This window comes from Lytechinus pictus, chromosome 11 (genome assembly GCF_037042905.1).
Source record: "Lytechinus pictus isolate F3 Inbred chromosome 11, Lp3.0, whole genome shotgun sequence".
NCBI lineage: Eukaryota > Metazoa > Echinodermata > Echinoidea > Temnopleuroida > Toxopneustidae > Lytechinus > Lytechinus pictus.
Window position 1 is genome coordinate 14,357,782 of NC_087255.1, and position 27,448 is coordinate 14,385,229.

Here is a 27,448-nt window from a genome sequence, read left to right on the forward strand (position 1 = left end):
GTAAAAAAAGGGCATTCATCTCTCATAGATGGTAAGAATTTTGAACTTCAGTTTATCTATATTTTATTAAAAATATCTCCCTCCCAATCTGAGTGACTTGCACAGTTTTGTGTATATTAGTCCCATTTATTGCTTTTTATGTATTGTTTTTTCAAAATCTAAATTAAAAAGAGAATAGATTTCCCTTATCCACTTTAGAGTCTAGATCTAAGTAGATCTAAGGGATAACTTTTGTAAATTTTGAGACCAGTCTTGGATCTAACATTAGGCCTAGATCTATCCTAGGCCCAAGATCTACAGCTGAAATCCGTCTGTTTCAAGGAAAATTAGGCTAACGTTAGACTTGTTTTGTCTGTTGACTTTTCTTTCCTGAGTGAAGCAAAACATAGTCCAGTCCAGTGGAGCAGCCGTATTGGTCTAGGCCTAGAACATTGAACCTTCAGCACTTAACCTGGCCTTAGGGATATGTTTAGAACTAGTCTAGATCTGACTATGGCATTGCTTGCCAACTAGGCCTAGTAGTAGTACTACATGCCCATTTATTTGTTTAGAGGTGTTTTTATTTTATTTAGATTCTAGACTAGAGTCTAAACATTGATTTGGACTTTTTTTCCACTTCCAGGACTATAAGAAATGCCTAGACCTAAACCTGGACCAACAGCTCAGTCTAGACTAGAGCCTAGGCTAGATATAGTCTATGTAAGAATTTAGAATAAAGATCTAGATCTAACTTAGATCTAGGCCTAGTCTTTGCCCAGTCAGCAAAGTATCTGGGCCAATATGGGCCCCATATGGGTTTCATGTGGGCCATATATGGCCCACATGAAACCCATATGGGGAACATATTGGCGCAGATACTTTGCTGACTGGGTGCTATCTAGCTTGCATTTCTATTCTAGCCTAGCTGGTAGCCCTATAGGACTGACTGATCTGTTTGATCTAGAATATCTAATATAGATCTAGATCTAACTTTAGATCTATATAACTTAGCAGATCTAAGCTAGGGACTGTAGTTCAAGATCTACGTCTAGCCCCCCCCCCCCTCCCCACTAGGCCTGCAGCTACATGTACATCTAGATTTTAGTTCTACATGTAGCCAAACAAAAGTTAGCATTGTCTTATTTTGGCATAGAATCTTACAGTAAAGGTGAGTGGACTTTGTCTTTACTTGTTTTTAGCATAATAGATCTAAGATCTACAGGCCTGCTTCTAGATTCAGTGGCTTAGCTACCCTTGTTCATAACTAGGCAACATGTAGAGACAGGCTTAGCCCTGTGCCAAGCTAGTATTAAAAGGGTTCAATCTAGATGACCTAGATTTAGGTTTTCTTTTTGTTTGGTCTACGGCTTATACGTTTTTACGTGATTAAGATCTAGATCTTATAATGTTAGATATCTATTTACAATATAGATCTTACAACAATTGGTCGATAAGTCTAGAATTATATTAGTTCTAGTCTAGATCTGATATTAGATGTAGATCTAAGTAAGAGTACTAGTAGTCTACAACGGAGTACCTGGGCCCTTACCAAGCCTATCTAGACAAAAAAATGAATTGGTCTTAGGTCTGTATTAGACAGCTGGTAGCCGTCTGTTTGGAAGAGTTTTTAAACGTTTTTTTTTTGTTCTGTTTTGTTTATTTTTCCTCCACCTGCACTGGAGTTCAGCTGAGTAACCAATGTAACAGATCGAAGCTTTGGTCAAGGTCTTTGTACATAAATGGTCAATAATGGTCAAGATCTAGATCTGAAGGGCAAAGATTACTTGAATTTAATCTCTACCTAACGTCAAATCTACATATCTAGTCTAACAATGTCTAATATAGGCCTTGACCTACATGTAGATAGGGCAAACATGTGCCTATGTTTTGATGTATCTACTTAGGTCATATCTATCAAATATTATATTTTGGAACAAAAATGTATCCTCTGGTCATTGGCTAAAAGAGCTTTACGTAATTATATGTATTTTCAACTATTTTGGAATGTTGGCAGCTAGGCATACTATTTTGGAGAATTACGTCATTTTTGTGACGTCATTTCCCCAAATAGTAAAACTATTTGGGGAAATGACGTCACGGCGCCATACGCCTGATGCGCGTGATATCAAAATCACCAACATTCAGCGGGGTATACGAGAGCTCGAGTGCTTACCATGGGCGACTCTCGCGACGTCGCGGCTACGTTTTTCAATGACCGATCACCTGCGATAATCTATAGCACCAGCTTTCGATATAAAGACATTTGTAAACATTGACTATTAAAACTTGGATTTCATTAAAATTTGATATTATTCAAAAAAAGAGCACAAGACCATCAGAGTGACAAGAGAGGACAAAAGGTAAGCCATTATTCTGTTTTTTTCCTTTTGTTTAAAATTTTTGATCCAAAATATAAAACAAATATACTCTGCCATAATTTCGAGTTTCTGGTTAAAACTATGGGCCTCGGTGCCTCCAATAGTACCATTCACTTCGGGGCTGTAATAGTACTATTCTGGAGTCACCTCTTGCCCATAGTTTTAACCAGAAACTCTCAAAGCAAAGTACATTTGTATACTATAATAGACTGTAATAATTATAGTTTTGAATACTCTCTATTTAATTGGATATACATGTACATCTAACGTTTCATGTAACCAGTTGACTGTTGTTTAGTTTTAAAAGTTCTGCCCATCACTGTTGGAAATGCTCTTTAAAGAAATTAAGCTTAACACTCTTGCTTAAGAGTCGGGATCATTTCGTGTTTTTTTTTTTTTTTTTGGGGGGGGGGGGGGAGGCGATGGCTGACCCAATTGGCTACCAATGGCAATGGCTAAGGAAAATCAAGTGTTGTGGCAGAATTTAGGAAAAGGTTGCAAATACCTATACTTTTTTCATTATTACCACTGCCCTATTAGTTACCATGGTAATGCAGTTTCCAAAAAAAAAAGGATCTTGCATGTCTTTACCCCAAGATGCATATTTGTGACAACTATAATGAGCACTGGCCAAAAACATGGCTAATACTAAGTTTTCCAATGTGTGTGTGTGGTTTTTTTTTTTTTTGGGGGGGGGGGTGGGGAGTTCATAATGTGTAGAAACCATAGCAACACATATTTAGATAAAAGAGAAAATGTGTCTTGCAGATTTTAGCTCAAAAGCTACGTCTGCTAAATTTCAAGATCATATGCTGTTTACACATTTATTAATTTGATATGCTGTTACCATGGCAACACAGTTTCCAACGCACACAAATATATGTCTTGCAGACCTATACCTCAAGACTAATGTCTGTGCCAAATATCATGTTGTTGTTTGATATGTTGTTACCATGGCAACACGATTTCTGATACAGACAAAAAGTATGTTTTGCACATTTTCAAATCAAGTCTAATATTTGTGTAACACTTCCTGAGAATTGGTTAAAAACTGAGGAAGTAGTTAGTACTGCAACATTTTTACATAATTTTTGCCATAATATACCGTTACCATAGCAACACAATGTCCGACACATGAAAAGATGTGTCTTGCAAATTCGTAACCTCAAGACAAATGTCTCCCACTGGGCAATTTGTTACCGATTACCAATTTTACCGGTTATTACCGGTAATATCACCCGGAAATTTGAGTAACACCAAATATTACCGTTATTACCATGTTATTACCGAAATTATAATTCCTGTTGATACCTGTTACTGTTATCACCCTGATGAAACCTACATTTACCTAGTTACAACAGGGTGATGAGGGGTAATAAGGGTAATGTTGAATGACTTTGATTGGTTATAACATTGCAAACTTTAGTAATAAGAGCAATCTTACAGCAATCCCAGCGAAATTTTCAAAGTAAAAAAAATTACTGTTATCACCCTGATGAAACCAACATTTTACCCAGTTACAAACAGGTTGATAAGGGGTAATGGGTAATGTTGAAACGCTTCCATTCCCAGACAGCAAAGTATCTGGATCACATACGGTTCTTATCTGGGTCCCATATGGGCCCACATGGAACCCAGATGAAAACATATACTTGAACCCACATGGTGCCCAGATAGGACTCAGATGGAAACGAGACCTCCAACCCATGCGGAACCCATTAATATTGGGTAAATGGAGTAATATCAGATGGTAATATCAGGAAAATGCTGGGAATATTAGTTACTCATGAATATTCATTACTACAATAAATGGCCAAAATTTTAGCTAATATAGCTGTAATAATTAATGTGTTTATGTTTATGCAATTATTCCACCCAGAAAATTTTCAGAAAAATGTGTAGTTTATATATCATATTAGTCATAATCATGACATTAATTTTAGAAAAATGTTTTAGGGTTGAATAATTGTTAACCATAATTTGTCAAGTGTTGTAAACTCGCTCAATATATAGAAGTAAATGACAGGGTTTGGTGGATAGGTGTAGGATAGGATTAGGATTAGGATGTAGGATTTTAGGATAGGATAAGATGATATGGCTTAGAGTATGGAGTTGTAAAAATGTGCTTCAATGACCCTAATGACACTAATTGTTTTTTTAATGAGCCGACATTAATTGGGTAATATTGGGTAAACAGAGTAATATGAGGTGGTGATATCATTAAAATGCTGGAAATAGTAGTTACATCATACTGAGAAATATTGGGTAAATGGAGTAATATCGGGCAGTAATATCATGAAAATAACTGGAAATATCGGTTACATCATACTGGGTAATATTGGGTAAATGGAGTAATATCGGGTCCGGGTAATAACGGGGAAAGATTGGTCTACTATTTCCCCGTTACTACCCACTGGTGTTACCGTGGTAATAACTACGTTATTACCTGTTACAACCCGGGTAATATCGGGTAAAATGCCCAGTGGGCTGTGTCAAATTTCATAATAACTGGTTGGAAAATGATAAAGTAGTTTAAACCACAAGATTTTCACTTAATTTTCGTTATTTGATATGTTGTTACCATGGCAATATAAAATATGTTTTGGACAAAGACTAATGTCTTTGTCAAATTTCACGAGAATTGGTTAAAAACTGAGGAAGTGGTTGTAACTGCAACATTTTTACAGAATTTTTGCCTTAATATACCGTTACCATGGCAACATAATTTCCGACACATGCAAAAATGTGTTTTGCACATCTTTACCTCAAAACCAATTTGTTATCTAACATTAATGAGAGTCGGTAGTAAACTGATGAACTATTTTCAACTTTAATATTTTGGTCATAATATACCGGTACTATGGATACACAATTTCCGAAAAAACAAAAATGTTTCTTTCACCTCCTTACCTTAAGACCAATGTGTGTTCCAGATTTCAGGATAATCGGTTAAAAAATAAAGAAGAAGCAAGATAGGCATAAATTTTAAAAAAAATCGTTGGCCATGATTTTGTTTAATATAAACCAGACTTGAACTACCCTCTGCGCGAGTCTAAATGTTTGAGGATTTATTACTACACTTAGACCAGGATTAAGTTAAACCTTGCTATCAGAATACGAAACTTAAACCTAGATTTGAAAATGGCGGTTTATTAACACACTTATGGGGTGTTGCAAGAAACTTGCGATCAATTGCAAGTCAATTTTTGGTCCCTAAATCAATCGATGTCTTGCAGTTAATTGCATATTAGTGATTGATTGCTAATTTGCTCCTTGAAACAAGAAGTTTAATCTGATTTGCTACAGCTAACGGTGATCTATCAGTTGTATAATGGCAACAGAATATTTGCAATTGATGGCAAATATTTTCTTGCACCACCCCCTTAGACTAGGGTTAAGTAAAACTAGGCTATCATAATACGGGCCATAGTGTTTCGCGCAGCAACAATATACGTCATGATAAACACAGCACTGGATTCGTACGCTGGATATGCATCCCTAGGGACGCGCTCTTATAATTACAAGTACGTCATATAGTGCAGAGCATGTCCCCTGATATAAACATGACAAAGCAGAAACATACTCTTGAAAGAAATATCTCAATTCTCATGATTTTTGCTCTAGATGTCTGATTTAGATGATAATAAAAACATTCACTGGGTTTTCTTTCGGGAAACATCAAATAGATTTCCCTTAAAAGAACCATAATTGCCCTCGTCTAAAGACTTGGATCTTGAATCTTTGTGGGCAATATATTTAATTTCCCCTGAAGGCCAGTCAATATAATATAATTATACAATTATCCTTTCTTCTTGTCCCACTTAGGTTCTGTATCTTTCTCCCTCTTTTTCTCCCCCCCCCCCCCTTTTTTTTTTTGGGGGGGGGGAGAGGGGGTGATTCTACTGAGTGCGCCTGTATCTTCACCCCCCCCCCTAGATCCCCGCGTGATGTCATTTTAATATATTATTATAATTCTACAATTATAAACTGCATACCTGATACGTCAACCGAAGTGACAATGATTTCTGTAACTCCATAATTCGGATAATCTCCACCAATGATGGCAATCCATATTTCATTTGTTTTCATATACAAGTCAAACTCATGATATGAATAGTAGTAGCTACTGCTGAAGAACCATTGGAAAATTGGACTTGAGTTGTTACGTGTGCCAACTGCAATACGAGCCCCATACCAAACATCGTAGTAGTAGCCAAAATGCACTCGGAATCCCAACGTTGAATTCGTACGAAGTATTGTAGTATTATATGATCTGCGTGCATCATTAGCTACGTTTATACCAAACGATTCTCCTTCATGCAAAACTACATCTGTATAATCTTTAAAATACAAAAATAAAATAATTACTACATGGGAAAAATAGCAATTACTTGATGGGAAAAATAGATGACATTATTATATATTTTTACATTTATTATAAGGCAGAAAATATAATACATGTAGGGAGGAAGGAAAAATATGAAAACAGTCTAGGAGATAAGGGCCATACTCGGACTTTTCGGTGGGGAAGGATTTACAAGCTTATCTAGCAAAAAAATTGCGCTGATTCCAAAAATGTGAGTTTATAGAGCAAATTGTTCGTAAACTTTCAAAACTGCAAACTAGTTTCTTCTTTAGTTAATGGTTATAACGATTCCATATACTCTTGCTTCTTCTTTTCACGAGAAAGTTGGTCTCGTGAAGGACTTATGACAAGTGAAGAGAAAACAAGCCAAACAAAACGCCCGGACAAAACGGCAAATTTTGATGTTCAACACTGTTGTGGTTATGAGGAATAAAATCCGTATTTAAACATTTTAAATATCTCCAAGGTAGAACAATACGTTGTAAAAAAGGCCAATGCAAAGTCATAAAGGAGGAGGGCATAATGTGAAGGCAAAACAATATTGATAAATATGGCTGGAAATCCTTTATGCCCGAATGGAAATTAATTTAAGCCGTGGATTTTTTTAAAAATATTTTTTCACCTTCACAAAATTATGAACTACATGTATATGATCTATGAGTTGAAAAATCAAATTGTATTTCTTGAATACTTACTGCCAGTGGCGTACCTAGGATTTTCCACAGGGGGGGGGGGCAAAATCCTCCGCCAAAAAATTTGACAAGCAAAAAAAAAGGTACAAAGCAGGTGACCACTTTTGGCTCGTCAGGGATCAGTTTCGATCCGTTAGGGGGGGGGGCAGAGATACGTCCTTTGCATGGGTTGTGACTCGTCAGTTACGCTAGTGCTTACCGCAATGCATTTCATCTGAATAATCATCGCAGTGATAAAATCCGTCACAGATATCGTCTTGAGAAATCTCCTGATCCGAGTTGGCACAGGAACTGAGACCTATGTGAAAAAAAATACAGCTCATGTACTGTAAGTCATTTTAAAATATTTTCGTCAACACAGTTGCTGAGCGGCAATTGTTACTCAAATACTTGCTAGCAAAACCTGACATTTTATTTCAATTATTTATTTACTAGCTTATAATGCAGGGCCTGTTAGTTTTGGAGGGGAAAGTGTTTTACAAAATCGTCCTGCTATTAAACAAACACCATTCAATATGAAAATACAGAATCAGGTAATATCATAGACTAATAACGGCGAAAGAGTTGCTAAATGATCATCTAAAACGCAGATTACAACGTTAAAATGTTACATAAGGGTAAAATCCACCTCGTAAAATGTTGATTTTAAAATATGTAAACAATCATACAAGCATAACGCTGAAAGTTTCATCGAAATTGGATGTAAAATAAAAAATTGATGACATTTTAAAGTTTCGTTCCTTTTTCTCACAAAACAGTTATATGAACAACTCAGTGACATGCAGATGAGAGAGTCGATGATGTCTCTCACTCACTTTCGTTTTCCCCTTTTTTTGAGTTGTACATTATATTTTTCTTTTTACAGATTTCACAATAAGGACCAACTTTACTGAATCATTAATTCTTTAAAATGGACATTCCAATTGTTCAGGGATGAATAAAATTTACGCAGAACAATGAGGGTGGAAATTAGAATATTGAATATTTCATGTAATAAAAAGAAATATTGAGTGGTTGACGTCATGTAGTCCCTCGTTAGCACACAAACTAGGATGTGCAATGCATACAACTGTTTCGAAATTAAGCAAGACTTTAAAATGTCATAAATTTCCCATTTTACATCCGATTTTGATGAAATGTCCATTGTCATACTTGGAATTTTTTATTCAAATAAACTTTTTGATGGAACCCACTTGTCCTTTAAATATGGAAGGCTTTGCTTTTTCTTTTATCTAAAAAGGGGCTTGCAGTGAGTCTAGTGAAGAAACTGGCTTTAACATATGAAAATAGTTTTCTATTAAAATCTGTCAATGAGTGGGGGATCGGGACTTTAAAAAAATAGAAAAAAATAAATAAAATGAAAATTAAAAAGAGACGAAAAACTAAATCTTGAAAATTGAAAAGTAACATAAATATATTCATTATGTTCCTCGGTAAATTTTCTTTCCACACATCGATCCCCAACGTCCATCACTGCTTATTCTGCATCTTGTATTTTCCTCATATATGAAGATTTGTTTTAAATCTTAACCCTTGTTTGTATACCCCCTCCCCCTCCAGAATTTAAATATCCTATAAACCATTTCGTTACTGATGTGTAATATGTGACAATTCCAAAATAGTGATGAGAATATCATACAGTTTTTTCAACATTTATTGACTTGACTGTTTATTAGTGTTAAAAAAAAATCAGTTAAACCTCCGATACCTACTATTCAACCTGACAGTGCTCACTTCAATCTCGCCATGGCCGTAAACGTACTTTGAGCCATACCTGCCATATCTCCAAACATCGCTGATTGATATCCACATCTCACTGGATCCCACGTAAATATCGTCTTCGGAATAAGTGAAAGCACGAAGTGTTTTCACAATCGATCGTCTGTCAGCACTACCATATCCGGTGCCTATCTGAATTATAGCATCGTCGCATTGTCCATAATTATCATAATAACTTTGAATATAGCAATCAAGGAAGATATCCAAAAACCTTATTCGAAATCCATTCGAGGCGTTGGTCTTAAAAAGTGATACATTGTAGATCCGTTCTTTGATATCGGAAAATGCAATTGTATAATTTTCGTTTTCCAGCAGAAAAATTGATGGATGACCTGTTGAAAATGAGAAGAATTGTCACGATGATACAAAACAATAATTATAATAATAACAACATTAAGAATAACATTACAAACAAGAATAATTATTGAAAGCTAAAAGGATAACTTAGCAGTTCGAACGTGGGGATAATTTTTGGCAATTAGGATTCTTGAACCGTATCCATTTCATTCTCCTGAGAAGTACAGTGTTTACATGAAAACTCATCGAAATCAACATCAACTGGCCTTGATTGTCATGATTGGTACGCATGGGCGGAAATCCCAGGAGGGACAGGGGGGTCGCGTCCCCCCTACCCAATATAGTAGGGGGGGACACAATATCAATTGTCCCCCCTACTATTTTTGGTCTTTTATGATGGAAAGAAATAAATCAATAAAAATCGAAATAATACATGTATTTTGGAGGAGAAAAAAGGGGGAAAGAAAGAAAAAAGAAGGGGGAAAAGGAGGAAAAATGAAAAGGAAAAATAAGAGGAGGGAGACGAGTGAATAAAATAAGGTCAAGGGAAGACTTGGAAAATGATTTGAAAATATATTTCATGTCACTATATTAAATTTTTGCTCGCGCTTCGCGCTTGCATAGCCTGTTCGACGAAATATATATCGTGTTTAATAGGCTGATATGTAGCTTAAAATATCAAGTTTTGAAATATACAATGCATATATTCAGCTCGAACATCGAGCTTTTATCATTTTGTTTGATTTACAAATTGCTCTGTAAAATGTCCGTTTTATTGTGTGAATATCATTTGCAGCTTTTTGCGCTGTGCGCTCGCTTTAATATTTGGTTTGCCAAGTAGGCCTACATATTGTCTCTGTTTAGTCCATCACATTCTTTATATACCGGTATTAATTCTATAACGAGTTACTTGAAATCCCCCTTTTATGACAGTTTATCAAAAATTTTGTCCGCGATTGCGCTGGCATTATTGTTTAAAATATATAAACTCATAAATCCTATTCATAATTACAAAAATGCTTAAAATATCCAGTTTTCAGGCCTCAATGTCAACAAATTTCACTCACTCATTATGCTTATAACATTAATAAATACAATAAATAAAATTTTCATGAATTCCTAATAACAAAATTTTCGCTTTTTCAGAATAGGAATAGGAGGATAGTCATCATTTTCATATAATGACAAAATATCTTTAGGCCAAGAATGTCCAGGTCTCAGGTCAAAATAGTAATAAAAATATCAGCTCGCGCTTCTCACTCGCATCATTTATTACGTGCTATCCGTATCCACTTCACAATTTCCCTACTTAGTGCTTTAGATAGTGCTTAAATTCACCTTTTCATACCGGAATATCAAGTGTTTTTTTCGCTCGCGCTTCGCGCTTGCATTATTGATTTTCATGATAAAAAATGAAATGTATTCAGAATGCCCAGATTCTGCCTAACTCTAAAACACGCGCACACATTTTTATTAAGAAACGCAGCTTGATCTTTATTCAAAACGTGCTAAAATTATCAAATTTCAGATCAGAATATCAAAAAAAATTCTGCTCGCGCTTTGCACTCGCATTATTAATGTAGAAAAAGACCAAATTTCCCATCTTTTTTCATGATTTACAAAATATGAATAGAGTGTCCCATTGTCAGGTCTGAAATCTAAATTTTTCCACTCGCGCTTCGGGCTCGCATTAATTGTTTGGTTTTATACCTATATCGTTAATGATTACAAATAGCGCTTAGAATTTCAACTTTTTAGGTCGGAATGTCAAAAAAAATTCAACTCGCGCTTCGCGCTCGCATTATTTAATAGTTGAAATATGTATCGTCTTAATGGCTAACTGCAAAACGTCCTTATCAGGTCCCTTACAGATCAAGCCAGAACCGCTCGCAGTAATTATTTAGCTATACATACGCATCTTGTTCGCACACATTGCCCAGAATATTCAATTTTCAGGACAAAATACATGAAATTCGGAGAAAAAAAAATCAGCTCGATCTTCGCGCTCGCACTATTTAAATATGGCTTATGAGATTACTACACTTTTTAATGTTTTTTTTATAGAAATGACTGTTAGGACATCGGCATTTTGCCCCCATCCCCAATTTTTCACGACCAAGAAACAAAAAGAGAAAAGGGATAAGGGTGAAATATAAAGCCTATTATTTTCCAAATGTCATGTCAAAATCTATCACAAACGTTGATTTTTGTAATGAACATCTTTAAAATTTTTGCTCGCTCGCTTCGCTCACAACTTCTTATTAATTTTACGTGATACGCCGTATCAAGCCCCCTCAAAAATTTTGGCTCATTACGCCACTGGGACAACCCTTTCAAAGGAACAAACAAAAATCAACTTTGAGCGGCCGATCGGGGAGAATATGGGTGAAAAAAATGGCGGGAGCTGGATCCGCCCCTGGTCCCCCCTACCTTCGGGGAGAGATTTCCGCCCATGTTGGTACGGATTGATGTCCTCAGTCCAATCATCATTATGAGCTTGGTAAGCGTAACGTTGGTCATAATCTTCCTCCGCTGGCAGTGGGACAGCACCAATTACACGGATAAGCATGACATTGATTCAAATTTTCTTTTAATAAAGTATACACCCGAAGAATCAAAAGTATTTTATAATGACTTCATGTGGTCATCATTGTAAAGGGGAAGTATTACTAATCAGATATATAACTTCACTTTTCAAAATAGTGATCAGAGTTTGCAGAAATCAGCTCTCAAAAATGATTTATTTTCATGCCATATTTCTGCCTTCCACCGGTCCTCTTGCGAGCTCCAGCTGAGTGACGTCACACAATGAGCAGTGAGCAGCTGAGCTGACAGCAGCCCATTGGAGACGATCTTTCCAATCAGCGTTTTTTGCTCTTAGAATTGTTTATTCCTCTTAAGATTGGTCTTGTTATATAGATAAAAGTTTGAATTTACTGAACAGTGAAAAAAAGTGCACATCTAACGTATTTTGGTAACCGATATTTAGCTTAGATTTTTTTTTTTTTCAAGAAATATATGTGAATAAACAAAGCATATTTTCACGTAGAAATCACACTTGCGTCACATTAATATTATAATCAATATAATGCATAGACATTCTTCTTTATGACTGAACAAAAATTATGAAATTTCATTAAGTAGCAAAGTCAGGAACCACAAAAAAAAAAAAGCCAAAATCCATCGTGAAATGACTGAAATTGCAGTTGAATTGCCGAAGCATTATTAGGCAACAGCGGCGAGCGGACTTTATTTTATAGATCTTAAAAATGCCTTTCCGATAGGGCAATGGTCTGTGGCCAAATGCGTTGGCCATTGTTTTGTCATGTGCGAGGACCCTGGTTCGAAACTCGGATTTTTTTTCTGGGTATTTTTTTTAATTCCTTCCCCGTCCCTACCCATCTTTTTTCTCTTTTTATTTTCTTGTGAAATTCTATTCAGACCTGTATTTATCAAATCTTGCTTCTTAATTGCTGCTTTTGATTTTCAAGTTCTTGATTAGATTATTTCTACTCTTATTTGGGATGGGAGGGGTAAAGTTAAAAGTCAAGTCCACATCAACTAAAAATTATTTGAATAGAGTAATTTCCCTTGTTGTTTTTACTCAAAACAGTCATATACACAAAACAATGATATGCAAATTAGAGTTGTCACTCACATCAAATTCGTTTCTATTTTTTGTGGCATTTTGTTTTTTATTCTTTGCAGATTTGACGATAGGAAACTATTCATCTGATCACAATAGGTTATATTTACGGAACTGTTAAAATAGTAATTATATAAATTTGAATCAAAGTTTTTATGAAATTTCCTGCAATATCTTGTTATTTTTCTTTAAATTCAAATGAATTTTTGATTGCGTGGACTTCTCCTTTACTCTTAATGTAGGGAATGCATAGCAAAATCTATCCAGAAACAAAATTGTCTTAGAATATGCAAATCAGTAACTGGACACATGTTCACTTTTCTTTCATCCAGGCCACTTCCTCACATCCACCAGGCTTTCAGTCTTATAACAAAAATGATGAACCATCAAACAACAGCACACAACATTCACAGTGCTTCACAATAAATATTTCACTTCTGTTCATACATGCAATAAATATTGTGGAAAACAAATAAAAGGCGTACCCATATTCAAATACCGTTTAAAAGGACAAATATATTATACCTTTCGAGAAAAATCAGCACGTTAAATATCTGATAACAAAACATAATTATGGGGCACTGCAAGAAACTTATGTTCAATTGCAAATCAAGCGTAAGTCTTAAATTCAAATTCAAGCGTAATAATGTCGAGTTGCAATCGCAATTCAACTACATGTTTAATCAAAGGACTTACCCTTGATTTGGGACGTGTGATTGAGTATAACATTTCTCGCAAAATGCCCTAGTAACATTAAATTGTTCTTTCGTTTTAAATTGTGTGTTATTATTTTTGACAAGCTGTATTCCTGTCCAAGTCAAATTTCTTAGTTCTCTCCAAAACTGTGCTCAAAATTGTTTCCAAGATTGATAAAGAAAAATTTTCTTTTGTATCATTATCAGTCCACACCTTGCAAACCGTAGGTCCTGGAAAGAGTGAAGAAAAAAATGGCTATATCCAAATCATAGTAAAAGGACATGATGGAATCTCCCAGATTGAGGTAGCAAGCAGAGACCAGAAGTCACCAGAGTCAGCAAGTGTGCAGATCTGTGTGTAGAAGAGAGAAAAAAAGAAATAGTTTAAATAATCAAATCAAAGTATGAATTTAATTATCGTGATGATTGATGACGTGCGGTGGCATGTAATTCCCGGTCAACAACAAATGATAGTAGGTTTAGACACCTGAAAAGTTCCACTCAGAACACTGGTGCTCTACCTCAAGTGATGTTTGTGTAGGCCCCACTCCACTTCACTACCGCTACACTACCGTACATGTACGCCACACCTACCCGGGTAGGTGTGTAGCGTAGTGTAGGCTGTAGCAGTAGTGAAGTGGAGACTACACGAACATTACTTGAGGTACGGTGCTCTCTGAGTCTCTGTGTCATTACAAAGATTGCATTTATCTTCATTGTTGAAGGCATTACGCATGCATATATGCAGCAACACTCTAATCAGAAAGAAACACCAGACTCTAATTTTGGTTAGTATACTAATACTAACCTCGCAATACGTGTGAGTGATTTTGGCCAGGAATCAGGGTAATCACTGCTGAAAATTTGTCTGGCTTCATGACATCGGCATCATGGTGATATAATTCAATGTATAATAAAAACTTAAAAATTCCTCTGAAACAGCAGATTTTCAGCCATGGTCCATACCAGTGCTCCTAAATAATTTAATCGCCTGCCTGAGTCCTGACCAGTTTTAGAAATCTGAAGAAAAAATCTGCTGGAATTGTGCAAAAACATTATTTCTAAAATAAAGACTTTTTAATTTTAATAGTAGTTATGCCAAAATGCATGATTCTAAACTTATATCAGATCTGTATCTGTCATCTGACCTGAATGCATCGTCAGAACAAGTACAGTTTCCTAACATGCTTACCTTGACTTTTGACTGGATCAAACAGCGTAACCTGCAACATGCATCGGGAGCAAGTGAATGGGACCGTGCAGCTTGGAGTTTTTCCAATAGTTAGTAGAGCAACACAACGAAGACTGTCGAGTGGACAAAATCGATCTTTCCAGTTCACAATTCAATAAAAAAAACGGGCAAAATAACACAGTTCTGGTTCCCTTATAGTCTGAAGTTGTCGAAAACAGAATTCGGATATCACAATACATGAAGAAAACGGTAAATTCGAAGAAAAATAGAGACCAGGTAGGTGAATCAGCTATCAGTGTACTGCTGGCTTGCACAGAGAGCTGAGTGAGTCGATCATGTGACGTCATTATTCTCGACTGTTTTTGATCGCGTGATTGTCTGTCTGGGGTCGGCTGGGGGGCTGAGAAGGGTCTCTAATAATTTCATTTCTTGCATTTCCACGACATCAACAAGACTTTTTAGTGACATATTTGTGTATAAAAAGACAAGACCTTTCCATTCATATATAATTTGTCTATAATCATCACTTTCGTGAATTTTCTTTGGATGTATACTTTAACGACTGTCAACACCAGCTATATTTTCATTTTCCTCCCGTGGCTGGAATGACTGCTTCTTTTTTTTTTTTATTAACTTTGAGTTGCAGCTGAAGATCCGCTATTGCATTCTGAAGCATTGTTTTGTTTCCTTTCTACATTTTCGTGACAGATCGTTTACGCGGTCTTCTTTCCGCTCATGGAACAGTTAGGCTCATGACTTGGGATCCTTTTTGAGGTGGATGAGCTCGCGGGGTAACTAGACCCATAGTGCAGCATCGCCGCCGGAGTTTTGGGGCCCGAAGATGTTCCTGGTACGGTCGGAGACCCGCTAAAATCAGCCGACTCCTGATCACGAGACTTGCTCGGACTCATATAAAACGCAAAAATACGATTCCAAAATGCAAGTAATTATCACCTTGCCTTAGGTAATACTGAATATAGATATGAATAGTCCGTTCAGTAAAGATGTGTCATATTTCGGAAGACTAATTTTTTTTCTGAAGAGTGCAACATGTGTTTGAACTTGCTATTTTTTATTTGGCAACCAGTCAAATTTGACTATTTTCGCCATCATAAATATTATATTATTAACGTTTGTTTTCTTTGGAAAAAAAATTAATGAATAAAGTAAAATTTAAATATTTATTTCTTTTTCCTTTCTTTTTTCTTTTTCTTTTCTATGTATTTTTTTAAATAGGATATATCTACTAAGATTCAAAGTCGGGTAGGTGTTTCTCTCAATTTAAAATCAGGGCTTTTATTGAAAATATGTTATATAGACCTACTAGTATGCAAGTAAAACCTAGGATGGAGATGACAGAGAAAGAAATGAGGAAAATCACAGCTCCAATCCTACACCCGTACCGGAGTATGGGGATACGGGAGGCGGGATCTCAATCAGTCTCCTCTCGAGACGAACGAAATGAAATAAAGATAACAGTAATGATGATAATGATACTATAACTAATAATTGGTAGTGTATATTGACAATAATAGCAATGACAGCGAAACTATTCTACTACTACCAATGATGATCATAATATTATTGTAATACAATAATAATGATAATAATAATGATAATAATTATCATCATCGTAATCATATAAAATGAGATTTAAGTAATAATCATGAAGCAAAAATACTTATAACAATAATGTTGATTAAATATTAAGAATGTTTAGCCCCTCTGTGGAAAGAGACGAAATCATTATTAACATCTTCTTAGCGGCAAGTATCTTTTGGCCATTTTTTCTTTAAATCTAACAAATGAAATTACATAAGACATCTAAAAGTATGGGAATGTTGATCTTCGAGGGAGAGAGAACACGCAGATAGCAAAAACATTTTACGGTATAAATGAGGGAAAAGAAGAATCCGTAGGAGACATTTCACAGAATTGTAGTAAAATCACTACCGGGAATAATGAATATACGTCGCTAGTGAAATTTGTAGATTGAATATTAGTAAAACTAATGAATATATTGTTTTTATATCATATCTATTGAACTAATAATATGGGACATACAGAGCTGTACAAGTTCAACAAAAAAATTGTATAAGTGGTAAAGATGAATAAAGGTATAAATAGCAGCAGAAGAAAATACCAGCAAAAAAATGTACATGGCAAAGGTTGTGGGGGTACATGTATATAGGGGTTAATATACACTGTGTTGTTTAGGGGTCAAGTTAGAAAAAATACAGATAGGTAAGATGTTTAGAGAGTTTTTTTTAAATAACCTTTCTTCCTCAGACTGTCATTTTGAACATATCACGTTCAACATTCCTTATACTTATATAAACAGTTTTCATCCGGATACCTCAGACGTTCTACCAGATAAGCTTTACCTCTTTACAATATTACTTCGAACATTTTATCTCTGAAATTTCCACGAATACATTTTGGCATTTTTTTTTATTTCAATCTGACATAACGGAACCAGCATTTAGAATGGTCACAAAAGAATGGCCCAACAAATTGACCCGTCTTTGTGGACAGTAAAGCCCCCATTCCACAGAACGGAGACTATTGAAGGACCATTGGTGAGGTCTTACAGCGGTCTTCAAAATCACTGAAATTTTGTCATCTCTGTGGAATGGCTTAGAAAGCCCCTCAAAGTACTTTGAAAGACTGATGGATATTTCTTGTCTTACTGGTCTTAGACTAGTCCTATAGAGATATTTCAATGGTCTTTCGGAGATCTTTAATGCAACAAGAGATCTTTCAGAATTCTTTCGGTGGACTTTGCCTGGTCTTTCAATGATCTTTGAATGATCTTTCATTGATATCTCATGAGTCTTACAGTGATCTCCGCAAAAATCTTGAAAGACTGTCGAAAGATCAATGAAAGACTATTAAGACCTTTGAAAGTTCATCGAAAGACCGCTGAACTACTGTTTTGAACCGTTTCAAAATGTTTTGGAGCCCATGAAGACCAACAAGACCACTGAAAGATTGGTTAGGACTCGCGTAAGACGTCAAAGACCATTGTAGGTTCTTTGAGAGACCTCTGAAAGGTCAACCAGAATGTATAGTCTTTCAAAGATCTTTCAGCGGTCTTGTTCTCTGTGGAATGGGGGTTAAGGTATCTCCTAAAACTAAAAAAAAAATTAAAAGAAATCTTACTGCACTCTTTTTCATCGGCAAAGTCTGGGCACGTGAGGACTTCATCGCATCGGTCATTGTTTGAGAAAAACAGGCCAGTCATTCCGCATTCCTGTAAATCTATTGTGAATGTAATTAGAGGAAAATTTGACATCACATCTGGGATTAGTTTATGAATATCTATATATGAGATGTATTACTATTTGGAACATTTGCTGATAATTATTTTGAGATTCGTACTGTAATTTTTTGAGAAATCGAAGCCAGCCACTCCGCATTCCTGTAATGTTGTGAACGAAATTAGACGAAAATGGACATCACTATACTAGACATCACTAAAATCAATTTACGAATATGAATATTAGTGCTGAATTATTATTGAAAATATGAACTTAATTTATGTGACCAAAAATTCATCCATGACAATAACGGTCTTCGGTAGTTTAGGGAACTTGAACTAGGAATAGAATGAAGATCATATTCTTACACAGCAGACCACAATTACTTTAAAATAAGATTTTTCCGAAAATAGCAAAGCATAATTTATTATGATTAGCTATTAGCTATTATGATTAACTATTTTGATAGTAAATATCAATAAACATAAACAGACATACTTACTAGACCTGTCAATTGCAGTGACCTTAATGTTGATCTCGCTGTTGCCGTAATTATAGTCATAGTAGTCATAATAACTGTTATAGTAGTTGTAGTCCTTATGACCAATAACAGCAATCCAAATAACATTTGACCCTACGTATATATCATGATGGTAAGGAGAATGTCTATAGAATGTTCTAATGGCTGATTTGACGTCATTTCCGGTTCCTATTTGAATTGTGTCATAATTGCTTTGACGATGATCCTCCTGGAACTCGAGTCGAAATATAGCTGACGCGTTTGTGCGTAGAACTGATATACCAAAATGCCCTCTGTCCACGATATAAGGGGTGATGAAAGTAAATTGGCCAGTGGCTAAAAACTTTGCAGAGTGATCTACAGTTAAGAAATAAATAATTTTCTATCAACGATCCGTTATACATGTATATTTTCATATGAGATCGAGGCTCGCATTCATGGGACACTCGAATCATAATGCAAATTGAAAAGTCTTAACGGACCAATCAAGCCAAATGTGGAGCCAGTTGTTCAAGCTCGGCAAGACAGCAATAATATGGGTCAATCTGCCTTTAAAGTTATCGACACTGTACATGCTCTCCACTCGAAAATTTTGGACATGCTCACAGTACACGATAGGTTAGGCCGTGTCTGATATACCCAGGTACATATCGTCAGTTTAGCCTAGCTCATCAGAACTGCCCCATGTCGGTATAAGCAAACCCGATCGAGTAGACAATTGATCTGATCAGTGAGAAATAAATACTCGAAGATGCATACTCAATACCTGAAATGATATTGGGTGATTTCAAGTCCGGTGTTGGCATTGGTGTTGGTGTTGGTGTTGGTGTTGGAGTTTGGATTGTTTCCCCTAACTCCAAAATCTATTCTGAGTTTGTAAAACGGATCCAGATCACATCACTGACGTCTCAAAAACTAGATAGTGACTTTGCAGGACCATCTTTATTTGGTGTTATAGTCGTGCAAGAATTGACCTAACACCATCACCAATAGGTCAACACTGAACTTGAAATCACCCAATGATTTGATATACGATAGACTAATCTTGTTCCCTTCCTTAAATACATGCCTTGAAATTATATTAGCAGAACGTTAAACATACCAAAAACTCAACGAACCTATGTAAACGTAATGTTGACAGATCTTCCACCCCTTGCGTTCACTATCATATATATTGTCATATAATTCATAAAAATCAAACAGGATACGTACTACTAAAAGGTTGGCTGGCGACAAATAATGTAACGTTTGTTCACCACATTTTATATAGATAAGAAGTGGAGCTATAATATAAGTCGACTTTACCATACCATTTGGTTGTCTCAACTTATATTTACTCTTTTTATGCTTAGAGAAACATAATTTCGGTTCGTTTTATTTTCGACGTTGGGTAAAAGTTTTCTTTACAAATATACAAAGCAGTGTTGCAATTAATGGGTGGAATTTTTGAATCATTCCATGCCAAACGGGGTATTAGACATGGGTGCCCTCTTCCCGTCCTTCTTGTTTAGTCGAAATAATAAATAATAAAATCAGAAAAAAAAAGTAAAGTCATTTAAAACAGAAGAACTCAATATAAAAATCAAATTACTACAATATGTAGACGATACTATTTCTTGTCCTTGATCCTTTTTTTCTCTTGTTGAAGAATTAATTATTTTTGGAAAAGTGGTCGACCCAAAGTTAAATAAAATAAATAATATGATCTGGATTGGTGAGTCATCATCTAGGTGGGATAGTTCTAAACATAATTTGACATCGGCTGACAAACACGTGAAGTATTTGGGTCATTATATTAGTATGCAAAACGAATCTCACCTAAAAAACTGATTGGGTAAATAAATTATCAAAATTATAATATTCTTCGGAAGTGGAAAAGAGGAAATTTGACTAATTTGGAAAGGCTACTCTACTTAAGTCATTAGCACTGAGTCAAGTTATTTATTTGATTATTGAAGTCTATATCAGATAATTTTTTTAATGAATTGATAAAAAATTTCAATTTCATTTGGAGAATTATTAAGAAAGAAAGTGGTGTTATCAGATACTTATGTATATGGAGTCATATCAATATTACTGCCATTTTTTAAAGATTAAAATGGTCACGTATTTTTTTTTTATGCCGTCAATGACACTATCTCCCCTTTTAGAGAAATAGGACATTTTTGGTTAAACCAATTAGCTAGTTAAATCTTTTCTTGAATTGTGATGATAACAAAATGACAAAAACGATGAAAACAAAAATGATACCAAAATGTTATGGGGAATTCCATATACATGGATGTTATAAGGTCACGTGTCGAACGACATGATAGAAATAATGATAATAAAGCAGGACAATTTATATCGTTTGATAAAAAAACCCATTTTTGATAGAAGTGTGCTATTGGATCAAAATCTGCATTTTGTTCTTAAGTGATATTTTTGACAATGGATCATTCAAGAGTGTAAAAGGTTATATCAATTTTTTCACACTAGAAAAAAAAAGTTATTTTTTATTATAGTAAATTACAAGAAGTACTAAATGCATGGCTACAGAATGTTATAAATATTTATATAGCAGAATTCTTACGTTATTTACCGCTGTTTTTAACAAAGAACGTATATGATTTAAGCAGTAAGCAATGTTACAGAATGATTTTGTTGTGCAATAGATTACCATATGTAAATGTGCAATGTAAACTTTGAGTTTACAACTTAGGTGTTGATATTGTTTGGTCACATGTTTTCGGACATTTGATTAAAGAGATTGATGATGTTCAATGGTACTTGATTACTCTTATGTCCAAGTTTCTTTAATCAGATCAATAAACTTTCAAAGTTATCATGGTAATTCAATAAATACCCCCAACTTGGCCAAAGTTCATTGAACCTTTGACCATGGTCATGTCACGTAAATCTCAGACAACAACATTTGATCACCCTTATGGCTAAGTTCATGAACTAGGTCTATATACTTTTTAAGTTATGATGATTTTTCAAAAACTTAACGCTAGGTTAAAATTTCGACATTGACACCCCCAACCCGGTCTAGGTTTATTGACCCTAAATGACATTTGACCTTAGTCATGTGACCTGAAACTCATGCAGGATTTTTAATAATACTTGATTAAGCTTATTTCCAAGTTTCATGAACTAGATCCATATACTATTTAAGTTATGCTGTCATCTCAAAAACTTAACCTTCGGGTAAGATTTGATGTTGACGACGTCGTAATAGCGGTGCCTAGAGTCTTACTCTGCAATGTAGGTGAGACAAAAACTGAACTCAGCCCCGACTCAGCCTCGATCCTCTATATGAATATAATAATATATAAGAACTAATATTCATTCATATTCATACACACATACACTCCCACGCACACACACACACTTTTTCCTTTGAATTAAGTGTTACGTCATGGATGAAGTCATATTTGGGAAGCCCCACCCGCTTTCTACGTTGTGACCGAATTTGGGGGAAAACGGAAAATCTCAATTTTTGACGAAATTTGTAAAGGGTACCATCACGATTTTGGTTAAACAATTGAAGGTTCTCCGTTCAGAGCCAGGGACCAGGGTTCGATTCCAAGCGGATGCACTTTTTCAACCTTTGATTCAGAATGGATGACAGCTCTGAGATACCTTGATTGAAGCTTCGCATCTATTATTCTCTCATTTTAATTTCTTTCACTGTTTATTATTTACAAGAGAATTGCCTTAAGTTGTTTGAATTTATCTAATTTCTGTCAACACACACACACACCCTCACACACACATACACATATATATACGGATGCTGCCACTGATTTCTACCATCGTGATGTACGGTGGTTCGTGATCAACGACTCAGGCCTGATTTCCGATTAATAAAACATGCAATGCGATCTTTGATGCAGAAATAAAGAAATGAGAGCAAGTTGAACAAACATTTTAAAGGTTAAATTCACTACAGAAAATGCTGCACAATGATAAACATGTATTAAAAAATGTGGATTAAAAATCACTCATCATTGTTAAATCAATTAAATGTCGATTATTATTATTTTAGTCTTGCGTGGGGTAAAAGGTTTGCTGAGTAACATCATTTTTTTCAATCTTGCTGATTACTCTGCGACAAACATAGATTAAACATAGTATTATCGGCTTTTCCAATCAAATCAATCGAGATAACTGATAATTTGTAGGTGAGAGTTTAATCACAGCTGATCAAATGTTGTACTGCCACCAAAACGTTTTTTTTTTTTTTTGCGGGAGATGTTTGCGCTGGTGAAAGTTTGATCAAAGTGGATTAAGATGTGAGCGCATGCGCATATTGAATTTCATGCAATTTGGGCATTTTGCTCGAACTCGCTCAAAATATTTGTGACAAAAATGGAAGGAGTCCTCAAGTATCTACGTGATTGGGAGCTAGAAGGGCTAATAATAATTGAAGGTGAGAAACTCTATTTATATATGTGAAGAAAAGGAAGTGTCTTTGGAATGGTACATGTATGAAGTGCACATCAGCCATCCAGAAAGTTTAAACTTTATCTACCATAAGATTCAAAACATTAAAGGAGGAAGGGAAGTGGGGGTTTCTTTTACAGCATTGTCCATAAATGGCAGTGCCAAGGTCTTATCATTTGCAGTACAGAACTGAATAATTACTCTTGATATACTTACTGCATGCTAATTCATCCTCGAAATTATCGCAGTGGTAAAATCCATCGCAAAGGGTGGATGTTGGAAAAAGTTTGTCAGAAATCGAACATCTATAGAGAGCTATAAAAATATGACAAAAACAATAAATGAACATTCATACTTTTTTATAATCTTTAATTCAGCCTGATTTACTAGGAACCTCTGCTTGTGCTTTTATTGTTACAATAAATTTCAAAGCTTTAAGAATATATAAAGCATCGTCCACGTTTTTAGCAATTAATTGTAAAATCAAACAAGAGTGTCGCTGAGGCGAGCACATAATACGCCCGTCTATAGCGCGGAAAATGGAGCTTTTGCTCGAGAAGGAAAAGCGGAAGATGGCGACTTCACCTTTGACCTTCTGACCTCAAAATCGATAGAATAGCTAGGATCTATGCAAATATCATACATACCATATTATATGAGCCTAGGTTAAGTTCAACTTAAGTTATCGCGTTAACAAGGACTTTAGAAGGGTAAGATGAAAACATGTCATTGTGATCTTGACCTTTGACCTCTTGACCTTAAAATCAATAGGCTTCCTGGGATTAATGCTAGTATAATACACACCCAATTATATTAGCCTAAGTTAAGTTAGACTGAAGTTATTGCGTTTACAAGGAAAAGTTAACAGGCGTACGGACGGACAGACAGGCGGACGGACACCGAGGGTGATACCATAATACGTCCCGTCGAGATGGGCGTATAAAACGCTGTTAATCATATTTGAATAAATGAAATAGGTGGTACATATTCAAGCCGTTCATGAAATAAGTACATCAGTGAAAATCAACATAAAATTTTATAGTTTTAAAATCGCTCACTTGTAAGATCAGTAGATATTATCTCAGCATTCAGTTCAAGCAGGGGGTATTCGATGCCTCCTATGATCGCGATCCACATATCACTGCTCTCTACGTAAACATCACTAGGACAGCAATGTCTATATCCATTGATGGTTGTGATGACAGACTGTAGATCAGACGGATCAGTACCATTCCCTATCTGGATGTGTTCGTCATAATAGAGATATAAATCCCTGAATATGATTTGAAATCCATTCGTAACATTTGTTTGAAACAAGTGGGCATTGTATGATCCTTTGCGTGTCATGTTGTTGAGGTAGTTAAAATATTCGCTTGTCTGAAGATAGCTTGTGGGATATTCTGTGGAGAAAAAATATTTAAAATAGTGTAGCAAATGAAAAAATACAATACACTACACTACTTTTCTGGCGTAGATTGTTCTGTTTATGATCACAATTGAAAAGACATTATCTTTTAAATCATATTGTGTAGTGACGTCTTGTACGTTACTGAAGAGTTATCTGTAAAGAAAATCTAAACCTTGTTTATTTTGCATTTGGTATTATTGATTTTGTTTTGCGTTATGTTAGTTAAGTTACCCAAATCAAATTTCGAAGAGGTTATTGAGCATTAAAGTTGTGCGAGACCTAACAAATAAGAAATTCTCTCTTAATTTATCTGAATTGAAAAAAAAGAATCAAGTGTTATTATGGAATAACTCGTTGATCAAAGTAGACGGGAAAGTTATATATAAACAACTTTGGCTTTAAAATGGGATCATCAGTATTAAAAATTTAATGGATGAACAAAACAATTTTCTCTCACATACAACTTTTTTACAAAAATTTAATTTTCTTGAATATTATTGATTTCTGCAATACCCAATGAATGGAAACATTTTAGTCAACATCTTGTTGACAGTAGAACAACTCAAGAAGATTTGTCGTAAAATTTAAATAATGTTTTTAAGGTATGCAAGTTTATCCATAGAATTTATGTTGATAAAATCTTAAAGTCCCCTACTTCGCAATAAAAATGGGCATCCATTTTAAATGAATCGGTTAATAACTGGAACAGATTGTATATGATTCCCGTTAAATGCTGTCTTTCAACAAAACTCCGCTAATTTCAATATAAATTTTTCAATCGGATAAAAGGGGTGAACAAACATCTTTACGATATTGGCTTGTGTGAATCTAATTTATGTACATTTTGTTCTTCCTCTGTTGAAAGTATTTCACATCTGTTTTGGGACTGCCCTGTAACTCAACAATTTATTCAAAACTTCCAAACCTCTTATTTGAACAATGACGTGTATTTGAATAAGAATTTATTTTTGTTTGGTTGCCCTGACGCTCAATACTCTACTGTGAACCGTTATATTCTTTACGCTAAATATTATATTTTTTCGACACGTTGTACGGGTGATCGGTTGTGTTTTAGCCCTTTTAAGAACGTATTGAAACGTTATTGTGAAATTGAAAGGGTTCTCAGTCAAAAACATCATAATTTTGTTTTATCATTAGATAATAGTAAGCATGTACAGTTGTTGTAAACATGTTCGCTTCATGATTTTTCTGTAAATTTAATTGCTTTCGTGTTTGATTTTGAATAAAATCTTTCTATGAAAGAAAAAAAAAATTAAACTTCTTGGCGTGATCTCTATCTGTTTTAGAATGATAGTTTTTAAGCGTATGAGGTTCACCATGTTGTACTTTCGTTCTTGGGTCAAAATGGTTCTCAGTCAAAAACATCATAATTTTGTTTTATCATTAGATAATAGTACGCATGTACAGTTGTTGTAAACATGTTCGCTTCATGATTTTTCTGTAAATTTAATTGCTTTCGTGTTTGATTTTGAATAAAATCTTTCTATGAAAGAAAAAAAAAATTAAACTTCTTGGCGTGATCTCTATCTGTTTTAGAATGATAGTTTTTAAGCGTATGAGGTTCACCATGTTGTACTTTCGTTCTTGGGGTTGAAGGGTTTATAGAGAATGTGCATATGGGTGCAGTTCATTTACACAAGGGTCATAAATAAAGTGTGTCCCAGAATAAACGAAACCGAGAATTCCGGATGTACTTTCATATTTCAAATGAAATCATAATTTAAAATCAAATATGATACAGAAATGACCAATCACTATAATGTTTAGAGTCTCCTCCTTCTAGTATAGATGATCATTCATTTTGGCATGAGTCTGGAAAATAATCTAAAGGTATCAAAAAGTCCATTGACGGAAACTATCTGAATTTCAAGTGCAATATTTGATCTTTAATATAATAACAAATAACAATAGTAATAACAGTCATAATAATAAAACTATATTGACTGGCCTCGGGGCGATACGACATATATCGCCCAAACTAGATTTATATCGCCCGAGTCGTAGACGAGGGTGATATCAATTTAGTGATAAAGGTCCTGGTTATTGGAAAATGAACACTAGTATTTTGAAAGATGAAAACTATCAAGACAACGTTCGTAATATTATATGTAAGGTTCAAACTAAAGATTTTACTTCTTCCGAAAAATGGGAACTATTGAAAATAATGGTTCGTGAATTTACACAAAAATTTTGCAGTAAAAATAAGGAAAGGAAAAAGGAGAGAAAAGATTTTTTACAGGAAAGAATGGATTTTCTTGGAAAACAGATTGAAAAAAAAAAGAATGATATTGAAACAGAAATGAATTATAAATCAGTAAAAGAAGAACTCGAAACTATTTATAAATTTGAATCAAAAGGTGCAGGTATTCGAGCAAGAGTAAAATGGATGGAAGAAGGCGAAAGAAGCTCAAAGTATTTCTTAAGTTTGGAAAAAAGAAACGTTTCTCGGAAAGGTATAAACCAAATAAGATCAGTAGATGGGAAAAGAATACTCAATAAAGAAAATGATATTTTAAAAGAAACAATGAAATTTTATAGTATTTTATATACTGATGAAAATATAAATGATGATAGTTTTGAAGAATATGTACAATCACAAAATGTACCGTATCTGAATGATAATGATAAAAATTCTTGTGAAGGTTTGTTGACAGTTTCGGAATGTAAGCGTGCGATTTTCTCCATGCAAAATAATAAAGCTCCCGGCTGTGATGGATTTCCCGTCGAATTTTATCAGGTGTTTTGGTCCGACGTTAGTCATATGCTTGTTGAAGCACTGAATGAATG

General features: G+C 34.9%; 1 protein-coding gene across 1 annotated transcript in view; it reads right to left on the reverse strand.

The window, feature by feature from the left end:
• The window catches only part of LOC129270853 (uncharacterized), a 95,219-nt gene that overhangs the window by 50,800 nt on the left and 16,971 nt on the right, over positions 1-27,448 (reverse strand). Inside the window, exons 12-18 of the mRNA XM_064107025.1 lie at positions 24,291-24,632; positions 23,449-23,547; positions 18,787-19,161; positions 18,187-18,285; positions 9,128-9,526; positions 7,615-7,713; positions 6,353-6,697 (exon numbers count right to left, since the gene is read on the reverse strand). Of these exons, the coding sequence (XP_063963095.1) occupies positions 6,353-6,697; positions 7,615-7,713; positions 9,128-9,526; positions 18,187-18,285; positions 18,787-19,161; positions 23,449-23,547; positions 24,291-24,632 (1,758 nt within the window). The remainder of the gene's footprint in view (positions 1-6,352; positions 6,698-7,614; positions 7,714-9,127; positions 9,527-18,186; positions 18,286-18,786; positions 19,162-23,448; positions 23,548-24,290; positions 24,633-27,448) is intronic.